The sequence below is a fragment of the Corvus brachyrhynchos genome, unplaced genomic scaffold (genome assembly GCF_000691975.1).
Source record: "Corvus brachyrhynchos isolate BGI_N302 unplaced genomic scaffold, ASM69197v1 scaffold3, whole genome shotgun sequence".
Lineage (NCBI taxonomy): Eukaryota > Metazoa > Chordata > Aves > Passeriformes > Corvidae > Corvus > Corvus brachyrhynchos.
The window spans coordinates 5,806,334-5,828,999 of NW_008237619.1; the positions used below are offsets into that span (position 1 = coordinate 5,806,334).

The following is a 22,666-nucleotide window of genomic DNA, read 5'->3' on the forward strand; positions in this document are numbered from 1 at the left end:
CAGCTTCAATCATAATTCTGAATTATTGGGCTCCTGGCAATTTATTATAAGCTCTTATGCAGCAATTTTTTTTCCATTCTCTATCTCCTTTAAATGTTGTATATTTAAAAGTCAGAGTTGCATTTCTGCTTGAAAAGTTCAGTGGTCAACTGTTTGGTCCCCCCTGACTCTCATTTTGTTTCAATTTCTGTTTAGGTTTCAAGGAGTTGCTATTTTAAATCTTAGTCAAATTTGCTTAATTTATTGTCAGCATATCTGTATAATGTATTTGACACAGACACTGGCAAGTTTCTGGAAGGACAGAAAGGAAAGATAGTAAATTATTTTAAAAAGTAAGTTATAGTTATTTCCTGAATCTTCCAGTTAAGTCCTGTTTAACTTCGGTTTTGTGCCTCCAACTTTTGTCTACAGAGTCTCAGAATGCTTAAAATCTAGTTAATGAAAAACATGTTTTTCTTTATGGGAGTTATCAAGAATTTGTTGTAAGAAACTCTGAAAAACCTCCCTCACCTACAGATAGCTGAAAACCCATCACAGGGTGTGCTTACCTTCAAGTTAAAAGAAGGGTGATCACACTTACTAGCCAACTTGAATGCACTGTGAGGGTGGTGTCTTTTCAGTTCCCTGGGTGGCCACATCAAGTCAAGGTAAGAATTGGCTCCCTTTTCGACTTTGCAGAAGGAGAGGTGGAAGATAAATTGTGCTTGTCTCTTTCTTTATATGTCTGTGATTTGAACCACACTGAATAAATTGTATTGTTCTGTCTCTATGCTCGGAATGGCAACTCTCTTCTAACTGTGAAACAATGAAAATATTTATGAGAAAGAAAGAAAGAAAAAGAACAATTTTGTTTCACTCTTTCTTTGCATTTACTCTTGAGCACCCTATAAGTAAGCACATCTGAGGCTGGTTCTTGTGATGAACACTTACAGCCTGGATTTTTTATCCTGCAGAGCAATCCCCTGCTTTACGAACTGGCCAGCTGGAATAAGCAAGACAGTGACAAGACAGACTGTGTGTCAACAAGGTTGCAGGGTGATTGTGTTGGCAAGCTGCTCACCATGGCTGAGGGTATGGTTTCCTGGACAGGGCTAACAGAAGTGTTCAAATGGCAGTTGTGGCAGATGTGTGCTTGGAGTTTTTTATCTGTCCTCGTGTGTCAGAACTAACACACTCTCAGACTCTGTGGAAGGAAGAGAATACAGAAGGAATTTGCACTATGTTATCCAACTTGTTGCTCATCTCAGTGGAAACAGCTAGATAGGAGAGGCTAGAGAGGACAAAATGTGACTGCTTATCCATATCTCATTTCTTCCTTTTGCAGAATACATGGCTGTGGTGACAGCTTAGATCTAATTAATGGGCTTGGAGCCCACAGATGTCACAAAGCCTTTGGGGCTGGAATTCAGTGGGGTGTCTAATTCCAAATGAAAGGACACACAGAAAATCCTTAATCTATTGGGAGCCGATTGGAACAACTGTTTGTATGGTAGCAGCTTGTATTCAGGCAAGACACTGTCTCATCACATTTATTTTAAACTTGTTTAAGAGCATTAAGGAAAACTGTATTCAATTACTTGCAACTGGGAAGCCAGTCCTTTGCCTGTTGGCATTTGAAAACCAAAGGATTAGACAGTGTCCCTGGAATGTATTTGCAAGCTATTGCTATAGCTTCAGTCGTTACTGAGAGTCTGCTGAGGACTTACCCCAGCCACAGGAAGTAATCTCATTGCAGGATCATTGCTGTACAACGCGGCACCTAGAGTGAAAGATCCAGAATGTAGGATATAAGTACCACCAAAAGAAATGTGAGCAAGGGATATTCCTTAGTGTAGGCTTCTGGATTTGAAACTAGACTTCAGTTTTTTACTGGGTGCCTAGCTCTTACAAGTGGGATGGTAGAGAGAATACTACAGATGTTATTTTGCTTCAGGAAGCTTATTAGTACTCCAGCAGGAACCAGAAATCCCGGAGCAGGATTATGGCTTCATTGCCTGAGGTCTGTGCAGAAGTCGGATGGAAATGTGGTCCCTGCCTCAAAGGGTTTGCAAGTGTAGCTTGAGGGGGGGATGTGAGATGGTGCATGGATGTTTGTCAATTTGTCTGTTTGTTTCTGTTTAATAGAGATGCGTAAGTGAAACTGATTGGAAACGTGGACAATACTTTCCAAAAGACTGTGTCTTACAGATAAAGTTAACTGCCTAGATGCTGGAGGGGTGCTAGAACAGTAACATCCTACTGACAGTTAATAATGAAGAGTTTGGGGACTTTATTTTTCTCTGGTCACACATACCGGATGAGCTACAATGCTAATCTCCATGTCATAAAGCTGTTGGGAGCGTGGCATGGACATGAGAAATGTCTTTGTATTTGCAGAGTTCCACAACAGAGAAATGGTCTCAACTGCTCTGATGAACTGAAATGCAGGGTGGAAAAAAAAACTTCTTCTGCATGGTGCCATCCAGTGTGCCAGAGTCAGCTAAGCTTTAAGGGTGCTGCTGCATAGGAAACAGTTCCTTAAGGCTGTTATTTGTAAAGCCTTTGCATTTAAGAAAAATGTCCATGTCTTGGTTGAATGAAAATATTTCCATATGTGATCTATGTGTTTTTTACATATGTACATTTAAACAACTTTGGAATTTGGAAAAAAAAGTATCAAGAAGAAATAACAGCAAGATACTGGGTTTGGCAGCCCAGAGCTAATTTTAAAGCTGATTGAAGAAAATGACTTCCTGAAGATAGATTTAGTCTCCTATAAGGGCTTGCTTGTGATGTCAGGACTTTCCTGGAATGCAAAGCATTCCTCTGCTGAACTGTCTGCATAAGTAGTGAAATCAGATTAAGGTCAAAAAGCAGGTTTGTCCACTACTACTTCAGGATGGCATTTGGTGTAAATTATTTTGAGAGTTTGCCTTTTAATGTTGCTGTCTTCCAGGACACAAGGGAAATCCTATAAATCTTTCTCTCTTTGAGTTATGCTGGGTCACAGAGTTGTCCTTGCTTGAGCATCATGTGACCAACTGCTCTGAGTGGCAAAAAGAGTTTGTGCAAGGTTGGGAGGTTAAAGAAGACAGTGTAGTGTATGATATTAAACCTTAATTCTCAGGCTGACTGTTCAGAGCTGTCCAGTTCTTTCTCAGTGAACACCTACAGTACAGTTAGAGCTGTTAGAGCAAAGGAATTGTAACTGACTGAGCCTACTAAACTTTGATCAGTGCCACTATCTTTCTTACAACTTAAGCTCCACCTCTACTTCCTGTTGAGGACATTTGCCATACTATTTTGGTTTTCTAGGTTTTCTAAAAATTTGATTCATTGATCAAAGGGCAGTTTCACTCACTGGAAATACTGTTCTTGATGATTGTTAAGAGACAAGTGCTTTCTCATGTTCTCTTATATTTTTCTTAAATTTTCTTTAATTATTTCTGTTTAAAAAGTCAGGGAGAGAGGTAGTATGAGTGTGGAAGATCCATTATGTCTTCATTTCAGTCCCTTCAATGCTTTCCACATTTCCATGTAGATGTCAGGTCGCTGTGTTCTATGTGTTAATGTGCTGATAAGCTTGCAAAATTGGGACAATAATATCCTGGCCACTCATGCCACAGAAGCACTCCTGTTGTACTAACACCAGACTTTTCTTGTGCCTTCAGTGTGCCAGGAAACAGTCTGGGAGGTCTTCAAGACATTCTGGGACAGACTGCCGGAGCGTGAAGAGTATAATGCCTGGATGAGCCTGTGTGAGGAAGGAATAATGAGCATCTTTGAAATGGGCACCAACTTCAGTCAGTCTGAGGAGCACCGGAGCCTGATCATGAAGGTGGGTGCAGCACCTGCTTGGAGTGTCCTCATGGGCAAGGGCATCATGTCCTACTGCAACATGCAACTTTGGCATATCACATTTGGCAGTAATGGACAGAGCCCTTAAAAGAGACAGGCGTGGGTATTCCAGCTCGAGGATCCGTAGTTCTGAGATCAGTTCCAAAACAATGCTGTGGGTGATCCAATGGAGGGAAAAGCAGCAGTGATGAAGAGAATGTTGTCTTCAGTAGATGTGCTCCTGACAGGTAGATGGTGTCCAGATCCATGATGTGAGTCAGGTTGTGGTGCATTTAGCAGCCTTCCTGCTCTGAGCTGCACACTGAGGTGCCTTCAGCCCAAATGGCACTCAGGAGCAGGAAGTTCCGAGCTGTAGTTCTGATGCTACCAAGCCCTGTGGCATAATTGCCTGTTTAATGTTCTACAGGTTTGTGATGTCTGTGTATTGATGCCTGACTGAAATGAGTGTAGTTGTAAATAAAAAAACTTCGGTGTCCTATGAAGGCAATAAATAACATTAGGTAACTCACCATGGGAAGTTGCAGGTTAAAATCAGTGTACAAGTGTAAAACAAGTCAATAAAAAAATGCTGAATATCTTAGTATCTTTTCTGTTGATTCAAGTTTATTTTAGCTTAAAGAAAACAAAAGAAATATGTCAAACTAAAAAAGCCTGTCTCAAATGAAATACAAAGATGTGTTTTCAGGAGTTTGTGAACTTTAAAATTAAGTGCTTAACTTTGTATTCATCTAAGATACAGTAGATATCTTAATTTCTCCGGATAAAAACCTTCTTAAAATGTATGGCGGCTTATGGATCTTCTTTATGATTACCTTTGCAAGCTAACGAATGGTAAGTCTTAAATGTGTAACCCCATAGAATCAGTAATGTTCAGTCAGTGTGGATGCGCTGACTTTTTCCTCTCCTCCTCTTTTATTGCACTTCTATGCTAGGAATGTGCACTAAGGAACGTGAATATGGAGACTGTTGTGGATCATGGAGACAAGTTTTTTTTCCTGAGCCTGCATGTTAGTCTTCCCAGGTGATGCTAGCCAAAGTTTGCTTCTGTGAAGTCTGATGATGCTGTTGCCCCTAGAAGACTTTGCAAAAGGATGGAGAGAAATAAAATTAATGTGATTTTTTTTTTTTTTTTAATGCACACAGCGCATGCAACTGTTTTATGTAAAATTTTGGCAATGAGATGATCTATAGTGGGAATTTATTAAAAGAAATCAAAATGACTCTTGGAAACGGGTTGATGCATCTAACTTCACACTGCTGCTCTCCTGTTTTGGGTATGGCTCTGCAGCATTACGGTGGAGTCAGCTAAAGTGCTCTGTGTTTGGCCTTTTCAGAAGGTTTATATATAATTTAGGTTTCCTTTCTCCTGTAGATGGATATATTCCCTTCAGCACTGCAATATTCTGGAAAAAGCACTTTTCATTCTTCTATTTTCTTTCAGCACAATTGGTAAAAGGTGATGGTTCTTGGGCTGATTTGATAATAGATTAGTCTGTGGTAAGAGGGACTGAATGCTGTCACCTCTGTACTCCACAAAATGTCACAAACCTGTCAGGTGACTTTTTTTTAAATAAAAAGCTGAACTCGGTTTAACTTTGAACCAAAGACTGAAGGCAAGAGCACTCTATTCTATCCCCCAATCAGTCACTGTCAAAAGATCCAATGACCTATTTTTAAATGAATAGGTCAGAGAGTGGATTTAATTGCTAGCTCTAGTACTGACTCACCTTTCTCATATGTTCTTGTGCACAAAATTCTTGTCAGAGTGTGAAACCTTTTTAAAGCAGCAGTGAGAATGTTAAGTCCAAACAGATGTAGTGGATACATCTCTGCTTTTAAGAACATCCTTCTTGCTGCTGGTTGCTTGCCCCAGTCTAATGTGGTGGTAAGAACTGGGGTTTAGCCTGTGGGACCAAACACCCTTCTAAAGCCCTGTGTCCTACCCTCTTGTTCTTTCCACTCTCACCAGCTAAGAGGACCAAGTTGCATGGTCAAGCCTTTCCATTACTTGTGGGATTTTGTTTCCCTCTCATTACGCCATGTTCATTCATTTGGTCACTGTCAGCTGTTGCTATTTTTTTCCCCATTCCTTAGGTTTGACCTCTAAAGCACTGAGCACTTCTCACCAAAGGGCTGCTGTCGTTTCACTGCGTGCACAGCACTCTGTAGTGGCCAGGTGTGATACATCTAATAGGCCACACTCTTGCTTAAAAGGAAGATTCACTTTTCCAGTGGTTTTTTTTGTTTGACCATTACACTCCTCATTAAATACCACTTGTTTCTAATATCCCTCTGCTCTCCAATGTCTACAAATCATCTGTGGTTAATTTCAAGAGTTTAGTTTAGAGCCTTCAGTGATAAAAGTAATTCTGTTTTTCTTTTGGTATATATTGGCTGTTACTGCCATAGCATTGCTCTGCTGCCTCTTTTGTATGGGCATGTTGGCAGTTTCTGGCAGTCTTATTTCAAAGTGTCTTTTTGTATTGCTTTTTGGTAGATTGCAACATGAAATTTAATTTTTAGAAATGCTGCATGTCCTGAATTTTCCCCTTCTCTCTCAAAAGAAGTCCAGGCTATCTGAAAATTAGGCAAACTAAATCTGTGGGGTTTGCTTTCAATAAACAATAATTCAGCAAACTGATTGCTTTCATGCTGTTTATGTAGTAGTGGGGAGGAAGGTCTGTTATGAGCAGTGTAATTAAATGCAATCTTATTAGCCTTCCTCCTTGTTTTTTTCTTAACCTTTCCTCTAAACCCCAGTAATCACTGTCACACATCCACAGATGCTGCAATGTCTGCTCCAACCTAACTTAGTTCATGCAGATAAAAATTCTCTTTCTCTTACTTTTAACATACTTTCTTACTGGATATCAGCTGGAGCTTAGACCAGCTGATCTCAGCTTTCATGCTTCTTTTTTTTGTGTTGGAGATGTGAGGTGTGTCTCTGTGGGTTTCCCTGTAATATCTGTATATACATGCATGTGCATGTGCTAATACAGAATGTATATACTAAATTACCTGAGTTTCTTATAGCAGATCACCTGCCAGATTTTCAGGAGGAGCAGGTGGACATACTCGTGCCAAGCATAAAAATGGTTTTAAATATCCTTTTTTTTTCCCCCTTGAATTTTCCATTTTAATTTATGTTAACTGACAGTACTTTACATAGGAAGAACACTATCCGAACTAATTTCTTTGGATATTAAGTAGATTTACAAAGTGTGAGATTGTTAACCTCTCTTTTCAATTCCTGATGGAAATGCAAATGGAGAAGGTAATTCCAGTCCATAGGGTGGGTTTTTTTCAGTATAAATCTTCATGTAAACCTTCCTTCCTACAAATTAATTTGGTTTGTGTTCCTTACTGTGTAGCTGTATTTCAGTGGGGAGTAAAACCATGCTCCATAGAATGTCCTCATTCATCCCATTCTGCAATTTGAGACAAGTATGTTTGGAATTCCAGTATTGCCAAATTTGCCCTGACTCTGCCCTGTGATTTTGGCCATGTTCCCACTTGTGCTAGGCAATTTTTGGAAAATCCAAGTGAGGAGAAATGCAAACAAATTTAATACTGGTTTCCCAAGAACAATGGGTAACTTGCCATGAGATTGAAGCACTGCTGCCAAAGCACCACAACCTGTGTGTTCATAGGAGAATTTACAGCTGGCATATGGTATACTTTGTTAGATACCCACATAGCTGCTGGGCACACTTTTTGGCTTTATAAATTACTGAAATAATGCAGCAGTTTTGGAGCAGTTGGTTGAACTGTTTTGACACTGTTGTCCTGCAAGTAGCCTCTTGCACAAGTTGCATCAGAAGATGCCGCACTGAACATTTAAGTGTGGAGGAATAAAGCTAAAAGAACCACGGGTGTGAAAAATATGGAGTGGTAGTAAGAATAAAGATATCTTCAAGAGGTTTAAAAAAAGGAGATCTACAGTCAAGCACATCTTTGTGCAGTCTGTGGTACTTTAAAAAACCCAGAGCCATAAACCCACAACTTGCAGAATATACTGCAATCACTGAGCTTCTGTTGAAAGATACTGGCGAGTGTCTTTCACCCTGTAGCCACCTTGCCAATACCTTGATTGCTTACATTCTTTAATGGAAACTCAGGTGAATTCAAATTGACTAGAAGTATAAATGCTCACATAATTAAACCCAGTATCAGATCTTGTTATGAATAGAATCCATAAATGTATCGCAATTAGAAGAGGAGGGAAAAAATACCATTCCTTCCTATGGAATATATTAAAAAGAAACCCTGTTACTAAGTCATGTTTCAAATTTTTTTACTTTGAATTTTTTTCTTTAGCCTGACATAGTACAACAGAAAACAAGTAAATAGAACAGAAGTGCATGTTGAACTTCTCCTGGTTTGTAATGGAAACTTTATTATAGAATGTGGCTGTCACACAGGCTGACATTTTGCAGGTGGCCTTTGGCTGTGGGGAAAGAAACATCTCAGTGGTTTTCTTGGGTGATTACTAAGAGCAATTTTACAGCCTCTTGTTTAATACCCTTATCAAACAGAATATATTTTATTTAGCAAAGCAAGTAGAATGACTGCAGAACAAAAAAGTGACAGTCAAAATGTAGAATATATTTGGTATTTCTGTGCGGTTGTCAAGTTCCTGCTGGCACACAAGGATCTCTGAACTCCATGATTCTTCAGCCATTTGTTATTTGTGGCAGTCTCAGACCCCTTATTTCCAAATGGGAGAAAAGACCTTAGTAAACAGGGGAAATGTAGATCATGCTGAGGAGGAAGCTTCCTTCTGGAGCAGGAGACATGAGTCAGTGCCATGCCCGCTGCTTAACCCTGGTTTCTGTCTGCTGCTTCCCGTGTGAGGATGAAGTACAGCTCAGCAGTACCTGCCACTGGGAAGGCCTGCAGGATCTAGACTGTGTGAATTATCAGTTTGGTGGATATCTTGAAAGAGGTCTGATACTATTCCTTGATGGGTAGAGAGAACCTAAACTCCTGATGGTCCTACTTCCCTGTGTAATTGCCACACGTCTTGTTAAGTCATGGTGGGCTGAGATAATTGTTGTGAACTTTCTGTTCATCAAAGCAGTTAAAACAAGCAAAGATGCCTTCTGACTTGCATGACTTTGGCATTGTTCTTTTGGTCAGTTATATTGGGGCCATTTTTAATTCATAAAAATCCTGAAACTTCATGTTTTACCAATCCTGGAGAATTCAGGAAATTTAGGTTTGGCCAAGAGTCTCTAATTTGAATTTGAAGGTAGGTAGACCCTCATCTTTCTAGGCTGTATCTCCTTCCCAAGTCCATAGCAAAAAGCAGCTTAAAGCCTGATACTTCAGGGCTTTCAGTGTAAAGTTTTGTCTGCATCCTGCATTTCCAGTGTGGGCATGTAATGCATGTCACAATTTCTATTTCTCCAGATTTCAATCAAATTTCAGAAAATAAAGTTTTAAGGAGACATTGTTCCTTACAGGTCTGATGACAATCTACAATGCCAAGACGTTGGGAAAAGCTGTTATGAGAAATGAAGCATTAAAAGAACCCATGTAACTTAATCTGTTGAGCAGATACTCAGCCATACCTGCTGAGGGCTCCCATACAATCCCATGTCCATAACTAAGCATATCTGAGAGTGTTGGGCAGATGGGATGGGACAACAGGAATTAGGTTATGAATCCTTTCCAAAGGAAGCAGGTCTGTGGGATTTTTTTTGGTTGCTGGTCAGAGGGAAATTTGTGCCCTGCCCACTCTGGTGGGTCTGAGAGCCAAGAGTTAAGCTGAGACTTAGTGTGGAAAGGAGTCTGTAGCAGAGCTTTGCCTGAGAATCAAAAGGCAGACAATTTCCCCAGGAATCCCCAAGACTGTGATGGGAGGTGCTAACCTATCGAAAGGCAACTTGAAAAGTTCCTGGGACAAGATACAAACCCTTCAATGGTGTTGACTCCGCAGTACTTTTATAAAGTATTGACTTTCCAGCCCCTGAGCAGCTCTATTTGCTTCAGTGTGTTTGCAGCACGAACTGCTCAGTGAGAGATTAGTGTAAAAGGGCAGAAGGCAACCCTGCCCGAGGATGTCTGAATGGGTAGTGTAACAAAACACCTTCTTAGTACGCTGAAATGGGTACTTAGCAATGTACAATAAATGATTCTGCCTGAATTCTAAAAGCTGTGTTTGAAAGTGGGATGTAGCATCCCAATGATATGAATTACTTGGAACCACTTACTCCCAGTGCTGTAGTTTGAATACCTCACAGAAGCAGATTATTTTGTCTTCCTCAGGTTCCTGTGGAAGTCCTCTTCTGCTGTCTCTCCTCTTCCCCTTTTCTGTGACCTTCCTTGCTAACCATTGCCTTTCTCTGTTTACTTAAATGTCCTAACCACACTTTACATTTTTTTCTTTGCACAGAACACCTCCTTTTGTTTCTTCTCAATCTGGAAAAATCCAGATCACATCTGCTCTTTCACATCCCCCATCCCCTCGTATGGATGCAAAAAAACATTTTTCAATTGCCCTCCTTTGAGCCATGTCAGATTTCCTTCACCCTTTTTCTTATCCACGCACTTGCTGTTCTCCTATTGACTTTCATTCTTTGCATTACAAGTTTTAGCCTCCTCTAGCTTAAAAAGAAAACCCCTCCACCTTTGCCATATATATCTATATATATCTAGATATAGATATCTCTAGCCTTCATTTCAAGTTGCACCTAGTTGAAACAATATCAGTTCCACTAAGCTGCTCCTGCTATCTCTCCTCTTACTCACTGTAGACTGTATTTTTACCTTACCTGCCAGGGATGTGCCTCAAAGCACTGCTTCCTATTCTGGCCTTTCTCTATGGCTTCAATTCTGGACATTGCCATCCATTTCCTTGAATTGTGCCCAGTGCTGTGGCCTTGTCTTCAAGGGAGCTCTGCCACGCACCATGCTGGGGAGTCAGGATAGGCAGATAGAGAACCATTTCCAGTTGTATCACTTTCCTGTTGTAAATGATGTGTATAGGTGGGTTAAATCAAATATGCTTGGTACAGTATTACACAGATGGGATTAAATTAATATGGGATTATTTCAGAGCTCCTTGGCATCTCCTCTGTCTTTTTTCCCTGCCTGGGATTACCCTCAGGATGCTTTGTCTTCTATGCATAATGATAGTCTCTTAGGATCAGGCAAGAATGTCCTATAATTGCTTTTCTGCAAGCTCATGAGTTGACAGAAGCTCCTCTGGTTGGTAGCGTATGTGATTTGTGGTATTGCAGTAGCCTGTGTTTAACACATTTGTAGTAATGCACAATAACTTTGCATTATGTAAAAGTAACTGTTGAGAAAGGGGAGCACTACAGCAACTGACACAAAACTCAGCTCCCAGCACTAGAAGAATTGGTACAACAGTGATGTCAGGGAAGGTCTTGGTTCAAGTATTCAAAAGCTAAAGATGTTAAACAATCTTTGCAGGTCCATGTGCAGTAGGTAAATTTCTATCTCCATCTGAATGAAGGAACTGAGTCAGAGAGGTGAGGTGTTTTGGCAAAGGCTATTCTGTCCTAAGTGATTAAAGAAGCCAGTATTAGAACTCTAGAGCCCTTGGCTTCTAATTAGGGGGAAAAGTTGATGTTTGCCATGGAGTTCAAATATATCATCGCTTGCCCACCCCAGGCTGGAAAGCAAATTAAACATTTGAGAGAGAGGAAGACAGTCACGCTACAAACTATTGCAGACCATGCTAGTTTAGCAATAGGGGGTGCTAGTTTACTATGAAATTGGATGAGAACTTAGTAATTTGATGCCTTATTAAAAATGTGGGTGTGGAGATTGTGTAGGGTTTCTTATTCTAGGCTTTGGCCATTAAAATAATAATTTGACATTTCAGGTTTGGTTCTTATAAGTTCTCATTATAATTTGTTGAATAGATGACTTGGAAATAGCAAGGCATATTGGTTAATTCCAGGGACCCAGACTCAGGGAACTTGGGAGCCACCAGCTCCTCAGACTGCCCTGCAATAGAGTTTTGGCCCAGGCAACCCCCACTGGGGCGCCCCTATTCCTTTGCTCTAGGAAGTGGTCAGAGCTGAATATACAGGCACTGTACAGACCAGCATAATGACACCTTAAAAAAACTACCCAAAGTCCAACACAGCCTTAGTGGCCTCAAGTTAGTTTTCACTGTAGAGTACCTGGTTTCTTTGTCACTTAAAACTAGTCTTGCTGTGTCTTAGTTTTTCATACTAAAGGATCTCCAAATGCTTCATTAAATGGAGTTGTACAAGAAATGTTGGTCAAAGAACATGCTGAAAAGTAAACTGACTGAAATTAGTATTTTGGCAAGCCCTGCTCAGGCTGATATCCAAGCTGTCTGCCATTCTAGCTGTGACCGTAATGTCCATGTGTCCTACAAAGAAGAGAAGGGTAGTCACTGACATGGCCCAAATCAATAACAGCTGAGTTTCTACACTTTCCTAGAAACACAGGTGAAGAGAATGAGCAGGCCAACCTGCTCAAAAAGTCTCTTTTGCCTTTTCAACCCTCTTTCACAAGAAGCATCAGGATAGCTTAGAGTGACCATCCTTAGGTCACTGAATATAAATGGCTGTTCTTCAGAGGAGCTTGCAAAGTGGAAGTAGTATGTTTAAAGCTAATTGTAATTTAATTTCAAAGGTGATACCTGAGTTGATCCACTTTGTGTTGTTTTTACTGAAAAATATACCTGCATTGATTACATAAAGAAAGCCAGCCCAATAAGCAGTCCACCAAACCATCCCTTTTTGCCCCTCTAAAGCAGAGAAGCAGAAATTTTGTGGATGGACAATAATTTTCTGTAAGTATTTGATACTGTCTTTACATTGGTATAGCAGCAGGATACAGCATTATTTCTCAGCAGCTGTCATGCTGCAAACTGCTCAGGACCTCCTCCACTTCTTGTAGTATTCCTCACAGAGCCTTCTCTGACTCTCCTCAAGAACTAATGGCACTAATACCATGAGAACTTTGAGGAAAAAATGTGAACTGTGTGGCCCTTCTTAGTCTTTTTGAAAAAGAATTGCACATGAAAAAACATCATCCCTGCCACTTGTATAACCATAAACAAAGTCATCAGATTAATCATGCTATGGTACTTTAAGCTGTAACTTTACTTTCAAACAATGGTTTTAAATATATAGACAAGTAGCAGAAGTAATACTGAATTTCTGAAGACTGCTTCCTTAAAAGGTTTTTCTTGTTGGCCCCCTCTAAGGTGGGAGATTGTTGTACCTGCAGAACACTACAGGAAATGCAGAAATATAGAGCAACTCTAACAAACCTAATGCTCTTTACACTGTCTGACTTTGAGTTTCAGTTGTATTTTGACAATGTCAAATGTATTTCCTCTTCAGCAGGGACTTTGTTAATAAATTTTGAACTTAACAAATGACAGTACAGAGAATAGAATTATTTCAGCATACAGAAGGAAATAAAGTGATATAAACTGCATTTCAATTTCTTTCACCTTATATTACTCAAATATATTTTGGATTTGTTTGTTTGCTTTCCAGAAACTGTCCTATACAAAGGAAGCAATGGGGAGGTGAGTATCTGTATTCTCCTTGTGTTTTATTCTCTCTGGAGATAACAGGCCAAGACATTTTGTAACCTTTTCTCTCTTTTTCTTGTCAGTTCCTGCACTGATTGGTCATGTGGGTAAGTAATTTTCCCTTTCAAAAGGCTTCTGATAGGTAGATTCTCTGGTTCTTGCTGCTGCTGGCATTGATTTGTGCACTGAAGATGAACAAGATTCATCTTTGTTCAAAAGGACATACAGAAAAGTTTGGTGGAGAAATCCAGTGGTTCTTGCATGTGAACCTCTGTCCTGGCATGGTTGGCATGCTCAAAATATCTCAGCCAGTCTGAGGCTTGTACTTCTGCTTAAGTGTGTCATCACCTTCTTGGCTGTCAGGCTGCCAGGCACAGACACGGGCTATTTACCTGAAGAGGCTTTATGAGGGAAATCTGTTTTGGGAAAGAGATGTGTCCATAGTTACTTGTGTTAGTGTTCTGGTTGTCTTGAACACCTTTCCCAAAAGCTTTCAGGTAGTCCTGGTTATCATCACTAAAACAATAAGGAAATGGAATATTTTGAAATGCTGTTTTTAAAGAATTTCAAGAGAAACACAGTTACAAGGGAATTGGTTGCTTGGGCTCCTCATACTTTTAAAAAGGCAATAAAACTGAAAACTAGTCTGGTTTGTGGCTTCTTTGTACCAAAGCAAACCTGAACTTGACCTGTTATCTTCGTGTCTTTTATTGAACTGAAAAACAAGTTCAAATCATTATTATTATTATTATTTTATTGCTACTCAGAACTTCCTCTAAACTGTTATTTTTAGGGTAATTCAAACGCAAACAATCTGATGCTGAACTCCTGTGAAAAACTGACAGGTTCAATTCCCTGCTTTAAAGGCCACATAAAGCTATGATAAATACGAGTAATTAAAATTCTGGGAAGAGTAATCATTTAACAGACTTCTTAGGAAAGCCCCCAATGTCCCAAATTAGGTATCCTCATAGTGATCTCATAACCACAGCATTTATTAAAAGTAATAATGTGAACTGGTAATGGCAAAAATGATTCCTAAAAGGTTGCTTCCTCTCTGTCCTGTGGAGCTGAGTGCTCCTTTGACAAGAGCACTCCCTGAAGCTTCCAAGTCAGCTAGACAGTGTACATGTGTTCTGAAGAAGTTTGTTTGGAAACCTACTGCATCCCTCTGTGTGATCATTCAGGAAATCTAGTAAACGTAGAAATGCATGAGAGGCATTGGAGTCAACGCTAATGAACCTAGAGTCTGCATGCACTGGGCTGCTCTAAACTGTTATTTTTAGGGTAATTCAAACGCAAACAATCTGATGCTGAACTCCTGTGAAAAACTGACAGGTTCAATTCCCTGCTTTAAAGGCCACATAAAGCTATGATAAATACGAGTAATTAAAATTCTGGGAAGAGTAATCATTTAACAGACTTCTTAGGAAAGCCCCCAATGTCCCAAATTAGGTATCCTCATAGTGATCTCATAACCACAGCATTTATTAAAAGTAATAATGTGAACTGGTAATGGCAAAAATGATTCCTAAAAGGTTGCTTCCTCTCTGTCCTGTGGAGCTGAGTGCTCCTTTGACAAGAGCACTCCCTGAAGCTTCCAAGTCAGCTAGACAGTGTACATGTGTTCTGAAGAAGTTTGTTTGGAAACCTACTGCATCCCTCTGTGTGATCATTCAGGAAATCTAGTAAACGTAGAAATGCATGAGAGGCATTGGAGTCAACGCTAATGAACCTAGAGTCTGCATGCACTGGGCTGAGCAAAGGAACAGTGCAAAAAGCCCAACTGTTGCTCGAAAGCTGGATCAGAGTGATTAATGTTGTACTTGTCAAAAAACCATCTTATGAAGTGTTTTGTGGCAATATTAAAGGGGTTGCAGTAGACTACTGGGAAACTTTACCAAATTCAGTTCACTGTGGGGCTGTGCTGCATCTGTCTCAAAAATACACTGCTTTTATGTCAGTATTTATTGCTTCAGACTGTTTATAGCTTTAGGGTGGGATCTTTGTTATTGCCATCAGTTTAAACTTTAGGTTTACTGTATCTTTTCCTCTATAATTTGTTGTTTGTCTTGTGCTTGGAAATGGCAGTGTTTTATAATAAAGAGAGTGATACAGGACTGAAGCAGTGACAGAAACAGGTAGACTTATTCTGGGTAATAGAACATCAGGAAGAAATGAGTAGAAATAATTTTGCCATTATTATAAAATCCAAACTTACTCTAAGAGCCTTCTGGACATCTTAGAGCATTCATGGTTTAAGATGTGAAGTTTGTAAGCCAGAGTCCTACAAAAAGCAAAGCTGTGATTTTCTGTCATGGGTAGAAGATGTCTCATCTAACTCCAGATGTCTTCCCCCAAGAGGAGCAAGTCAGCCATCTCAGTACTGCCAACAGCCCGTGTTATTCCCTGAAAAAATAACCAGACCTCCCAGTAAAGATTAGAATAAATGTTCTTCTAAAAATATTCTGTAAGAAGTCAGCATAAGTACCCAACCCAGGACCACCATCAGCTCTAAGGCACAGGGTGGTAAATCCAGTGTCAAGTCCTTCCTGCAGAAAGGAGAAGTGAGTGCAGTTCTACCATCTCCTGGGCATTGCTGCCCTCACCTGCTGACCCACATGTGCAGAGAGAGGCTGGTCCAGTGCAGGGCAATGCTGGGATCTGAACACAGCTGACTTGTCACCCAGCTGTGCCATCTGTGTCAGAACGAACAACTGTTCTGGTCTTGAGGGATGGCAGGACTGTCCTAAATATCTAGATATCCAGGGTATCTAGATGAGATGTTCAGGTGAGATTCTGACACTGCCAGGGAAGGACAGGCTTCTCCAGGCGGTGCCTTGAAGTGAGGATCTAGCAGGAGTCTCTGACTTGTCCTGTGGTGAGATCCAATGCCTCTGATGACTGTGCAGAAGCAGCCATTTCACTTTGGAGGCCTGGCACTGGGCATATTTCTTGGTCTGTTTTCCCACTGATAAGAATAAGAAATTTTGCCATAGGTTCTAGAGCACAGCCCCCACACAAGAAACTCTCCCACAAGCTTTGACAAATCTCTTTCTTCTGTGAAAAAAAAAATTTCTATGAAATGAGCTCTTAATTTGAGGTTGATCTGGAATGGAAGACAATCCCTTGATATCTGTTCATCATTATAACTTTCTAAATCAAACCAAAATTGTGCTGAAAGCTATAAACCACTATAGAATTGAAGCTGTGACTTGAATAGTTTAATACAACTCATGTAATCCTGCCTAGATGCCAATATGGTGTCTCTCTCTAGCTGGAAAAAGCTGATTTCATCTAGTTAAATGCTGGGATAGTTTTAATGTAGCCTATTGAAAGGTGCCTTGTACTCCTGTAGTTCAGTTCCAGGAATAACTCCCAATCCGGCATTACTGGCAGTGATGTAACAGCAGGATGAGAGTTTGTTCCTGTAAGGTTTAGAGTGTGCATTCACGTAGGCTAAGTGCTACCCTGGCCTTTTAAGGAACTGAGGGATTAAACTAAGTACCACCAAGGAGAAAACCTCAAAAGGAAAAGAAATATATGGGACACAATCCAGTTGTGTACAGAGCAGCGCAGTGGAAATTGTAGAGCTTTTGCCCCAGTTGGAAGTGTCAGAGCACTACATCAGCTAAAGACTTTTACTGATTGCTTTATTCAGTAGGCCACTGGCACTTCACATAAAAATGTTCTGTCTCTTAATATTGGAATCTGTCTCTTTACAACAGGACAGTCCTTTGTCTAATTCCTGGGGGGTTAAAAGCCAGATCTTGAGAATCAGCTGAGAGCAAAGGAGGAGCACAAAATTGTTGAAGCAGAAAAACAGAGCTGTTAGGTCATAGCCTTGCTTGAATGCTGTATGCACAATAGCATACTGAGGAAAAGAAAGAGGACAGGAGGATAGTTGAAAAGGATGAGTATAACACACTACTTCTTCATTTCTTCAGAAGCATTTATTAATGTAAAATGAAATATGTAGAGGCATGTGTCCTTTCTGATGGTACTTGCTGATTCTGTACTCACCGAAATTAATTGTAGTAAATCATGTCCAGACTTCCTGTGTTCTGTCCATGTTCTCTGCCTTGAAATACATGGGCAAATCTAGAATCCATACTTTATCAGCAGTGGCAGCAATGGTTCGTGTATCAATTCAGGTTTTGTACTATTGATCTAAATGTGCTTCATGAAAGAATAAGAGTTTGTCTTCTGCACTGGGCTCATTTCACCAGCTCAGCAGTTCTGTCTGCAGTGACATAGAAATGTGCCTTAGATTCTTTATAGTTTGCTTGTGGACTTGGCAGTGATATTGCTCATTTCGTAAATTTTTTTATCATCTGCACAGCTTTACCAAATGTGAGGAGTTCCACACTGCTCCTTTTTCAGTTGTATATTTTCTTTTGTGCTCCCTACTGTCTGGTAGCAAATATGAAAGGATTGTCCTGCTCTAACTAGAAGCAAAAGAGATGAAAATTCAAGAACTGCCTAAATGAAAATTAAGATAAATGCATGTAAAATTTAAAAGGAAGAGAATCTGAATACGAAGCTTTGCCTTGCATTCTGAAATTGCATAAAAATGCTTCTTAAATTGTGTGCTTAGTTAGTTCAAGGCTGTGTGATTAAAATATTTAAAAATTATAAAATCAGATGATAAAATTTTCTCTCCTTTGTGAAATATGAGAATTGAAGTAATATTATTCAAGAAAAAGACATGCTTGACATAGCCAGTTAGACTTTAGAACATTCAAACTGACCAGTAATCTTATAAATATTAGATAAACTGGTGGATGTTCCGAACACGTACAAATCTGAAGATGTTACTTTCTTCAACCACATAGTTGGGTTTGTCTTAAACCTTGAGGAGAAATGTAGAGAAAAATCTAACTAACACCTTCATAGAATTTCATGGGGAGCTGTGAAATGGTATTACTGTGATGGCCCATTTGACAGGTCCAGGCTGTTGCTTCTCCTTAATAACACAGTATGGCTGCACATAAAGAACCAGTTTGGGCCTATGAGTCAGTGGAACTCTCTTTATGCTTTGGTGGACTGGAACCTGTCAAGCCTTCTCCTGACATGACAGATGTCACACAGAAGTACGTACCATGGGCCTTGAAAAAAAGGGGAATATGGGCTGTATTTGTGAGCTGTGATTGCTGTACTAATATGTATAGGCTGTCCATAAGCACTGTTTGCTTCAGATCAGCTTCCTAGGCCCTTATGGATCTTGTCTTACACCTGCCTAGATCCTGGTGTCTAACAGAGCTGTGTGATCTGAAACTGGTTGTTTCTGCCAAGGAAACACAAGTGCAGTGTTGTTCGTTCTGGTGCTTAGACATCTGCTTGTCTGTATTCCTTCCTGCCTTTCCATACATATGTGTATGTTTTTATGTTTTGCTTACTGCTCAGCCAAGATGATCCAGGGAATCACTCATGCAGGTAGGACATTAGAAATTACATTTCATATGTCTGTGTCTCAAATTCACACTAAAATCTTGTTGGAATACAGTCCCTCCACCTCAAGTGGTGTGCTTGTGCAGGTAGAGTTAAAAATCAAGTGTGGGTCCTGGATTAATCCTGGGGCAAAACCATAAAAAATCCCGTGTATTTTAAGTGGTGCAAGTAAACAGGAATTTGATTCTGTGTTTACATTGAAAAGTGATGTGTTCAGATAATTCAGTATATGCATTGCCATGTGCATTTTGAGTAACTTCCTTAGAGGTGTCCAGTACAATTGCTGCTTTTTTAGGTGATCAATAAAGTGGGCATTTGAAAAACTAAAATGTTATGGGGAAGTAGGAGGCTAAAAGAAACACGTGCAAAAAGAAAGCAAACCTCACCACTCTGGTAAAGTAATGAAAAACCAGTGTTGCACATAAGGTGACTTTGGTTAGAGCGTAGCATTCTTAAAACAAAATTTTTATCCTCTTGGAAAAAAGTGATAGCTGATCGTTTGGCCAGATTTGGTGCTTGACTGGTCTTGTTTGGTTAGATTGATTAGGGTTTTAGTAGGTGGTGTTTAAGCACTTGGTTTTTAATTTTCAGCCAGTTGTGCACTGGAATTCTGTCAGAAAATTGGTTAGCTCCTGAGGGCTTGTGTTTAAAATCCCCTCAGTGCCAGTAAGAATATATTACCTGGCCTTGGCAAAGAGTGGGGTCAGTTGCTGCTTAAGGAGATGGGTTTGCTACACAACCTTAACTCTCACCTTGACACTGGCCTTACTCTCACCTCACCTTTCAGCACTGTCACAGCTGCCCCAAGGCCTGGCTTGGGCTGTGGTTGTCACCATGTGGCTAAACCGGTGCCTAAGGTGACGTTTGTGACAGAAGTGCCCTGTTGGAGAACTGTCATTTCTTGGACTCAGTGACACAGAAAGTCCTCTGGGACTTTTGCAACTTGAAGAACCTCACTTTGATGTGTCTATAACCAGTTATCTGATCTAGAAGTAGAACCTGAGAAAGATATTAGGCCTTTCCATTTGCAAACTACTCCTCTTTTGAAAGTGTGATTTATAACACAGCATTTTGTTTGGGTTTTCTTGTCTTCTTTGAGGATTTTTCCTTTAAAAACTCAAGCAACTTAGTTAAAGCTGATCTCATGAACACAATGGCAAACACAGCTGTCCTTGGGCGGGTGCCCAAGGTGGTGGCAGCAGGGGCTCCCTGTGGTGCTGGGGCTGCCCTGAGGTGCCTCCAGATGGCTTTGACGGGCAGGGCTGAGCCCTACACTCCTGGCAGTGGCAGCTCAGGGAAAGCCTGTGTGAGAAAGGGCAAAAACATGGCACAGGGAGAGGAGGAGGGAACAAAAAGCATGAGAAACAGTGGCATGGGGAATGCCAAGGCCAAAGGCACCGCCCCGTGGCAAAGCGTGTATTCCCTGCAGCCAAGGGAGGGCTCAGACTGGAGCAGGCAGACCTTTCCTGAAGGAGCTGCTGCCCCTGCAGAGCGTGCCCTGGGTACAGGAGTCAGGAATGAAGTTGAGCCTGGGAAAAGGTGAAGGGTAAGCGGTGTTTTAATGTTTGTCTGCTTCTCACTACCCAAACATACTAAAATATGCAATAAATTCGTTTTCCCTAAGCTAAGTTTGATTTGCCCATGGAGGTAATTGGGGAGAGAGATCTTCCTGGATTTATTTCAACCCAGAAGCTTTTCGTCTTATTTTCTCCCCTGTCTCATGGAGACAGAGGGAATGAGAGTGGCTGGGTGGGTGTTTGGCCCTTGGCCATGGCTAACCCAGCTCAGAACTGGGTGCTCAGTCGGTCAGATAGTAATTTTAGTCCTTTTGAGATGCCCTCAGTTGCAGCACATGTGTGTAGAAGGCTGGCAGGGACGATGTGGGATCCGTGGGTGACCTGTGCCTTGTGGGGCAGTAGCTAGAGGTCAGGAGTGCCTGGAGGCCCCTCAAAGTATTCTGGGCACCAACCTGTGGGCAGCTGGATGGAGTCCTGCGAGTCCCAGGTTGGAATCAGAGCTTACCACAGCAAATCATGTTTCTTATTGTCCCCTTTGATAGAAAAGGGGGTTGATACAAGAGTCAGCTAATGGCTATAAATAGGTTTGAACTGAACAGGACATTAAAAATCCTGTAGCAGAGTTTTTACTGTTGATCGCTTTGCTTTTGTTGAGGTTTTTATTCTGACCCTATTTACACTGAACAGTTTTTAAGAAATAAAATCCCAGACTGACTCACCTCTCCTGAAAAGTAGAGTCATGCTTGGTTCTGAACATTAGACATGATGCACTAAAATGCTTTATTTACTGATGCTGTGATTTGGTCACACTCTGGTATAGATGTAATCTACTTCCTATTGAAACTGGTAAAAGACACATCTTGAAGTTAGGTGAACTTAATTGGAAAATATTTCATCAGACCAATTAATAATTAAGCAATAGTTTTGATTGCAGTTCTAAGATGATAGACAAGTAAGGAAACCAAATCCCTCTAAAACATGACCGGCATTCTTAACAAAATATCCTTAAGAGAGGCTATCTTGTCTAAATCATAGTCTTAAGTAAAATTTTCCAGTCTTGGAAATGGTTCCCAGATTTACTGAGTTTGTCAAAGAATTGGCAGAGCATTATCTTACACTGTGCTGGCTGAAAACAGGTGCTGGTGTCCATGAGATGGAAGCAGACGCAACTGCATTTCAAACCTTGCATGGAGCTCATTGATTTTATTTGTGCAAGAAAGTTCATGAACATACTGTGTTATGAATGGATTGAATGGATTGTAGGTTTAAATAAGTCCCTGCCTTTTGCCCAGGCCTCTGGTGGCAGGCAGTAGCTTTTTTGAGGTGGCCAACACCCCAAGACCCACTCTCATTTGCAAGTTCTTTAATAATTGTTGATTCAGTCTATTATAGAATGAATTATTTATTTAATAGACACAAAACTAACCAAGATTTAAAGATTTAAACCAGACTATTACTACACAGGAATAAGACAAAAAGAGGACAACTAGTATTATACATGTGGGGTTAAAAGTACCATTAATTTTACTGCTAGCGAAGAAATAATATAATTTAGGATCCAATGTTTCTTACCATCCAGTTTCTGATGGAGCACACATCGAAATTCTTTCCCTCAATGTCCAGAAAAGTAACCACAAAGTTGCATCCAAATTTCGGGAAGAAATAGTCTCGCACATTCCCAGGGAGTCCGAGACTTCTGCCTCTGTGACAATCTGTAGTACTTTTATAGTGTAGAACAGGCCTCTAGGTCACCTATGGTTTTTTATCTCTTCCCACATCTGTTAAGCTTGCAGACCTTTTGGCACCAGGAGATGATACCTGCTGGGCCTTGCCCGCCTGGGTTATCTCTCCTATCTGCACTGGCCACCTGTGGTGCGAGAGGGGTGATATGCCCTGCCACATACTGTTTAAACTCTTGAATAAGTACTTTCTGATTGGTTCATGTGGAGGTTTTTATTTTTGCCACACTGGCCACCATTCACCCGTCCAGGCGAATTCCCGATCCCGATTCCAATTCCAGATCCCGGGTTTTGGCACCACTTGTTGCCTCTCGGAGGCGTAGCGACCGAGAGGGGTGATATGCCCTGCCACATACTGATTAAACTCTTGAATAAGTACTTTCTGATTGGTTCATGTGGAGGTTTTTATTTTTTGTTTATATTTTAGATTTATTGTGGAGATCTCACCCTGTCAGTTTAACATTCCCTGAACTACATTTTGGTATAGTTAATCGTTACATGGAGGATTAGACTGTGCCTCCTGGGAAACAATGGGTGAAAAAAATCCTTGACTTAAAAAAAAAGTTCAG

At 40.6% G+C, this 22,666-nt stretch overlaps 1 protein-coding gene across 7 annotated transcripts in view; it reads left to right on the forward strand.

Annotated features, from left to right (window-relative positions):
• Nucleotides 1–22,666, forward strand: part of IMPG2 (interphotoreceptor matrix proteoglycan 2) — a 56,535-nt gene that overhangs the window by 8,410 nt on the left and 25,459 nt on the right. For 5 of the 7 annotated variants that reach the window (XR_001861244.1, XM_017731857.1, XM_017731859.1 and 2 more), the window contains exons 3-6: nt 3,651–3,817; nt 13,353–13,384; nt 13,474–13,497; nt 18,797–18,826. Coding sequence is in view for 6 of the 7 variants with exons in the window: in XM_017731857.1 (XP_017587346.1) it covers nt 3,651–3,817; nt 13,353–13,384; nt 13,474–13,497; nt 18,797–18,826 (253 nt within the window). In the remaining variant the exon portion in view is untranslated. Of the gene's footprint in view, nt 1–3,650; nt 3,818–13,352; nt 13,385–13,473; nt 13,498–18,796; nt 18,827–20,295; nt 20,388–22,666 lie in introns of those variants that run through there. The other 2 variants (XM_017731860.1, XM_017731862.1) reach the window with 2 other exon arrangements.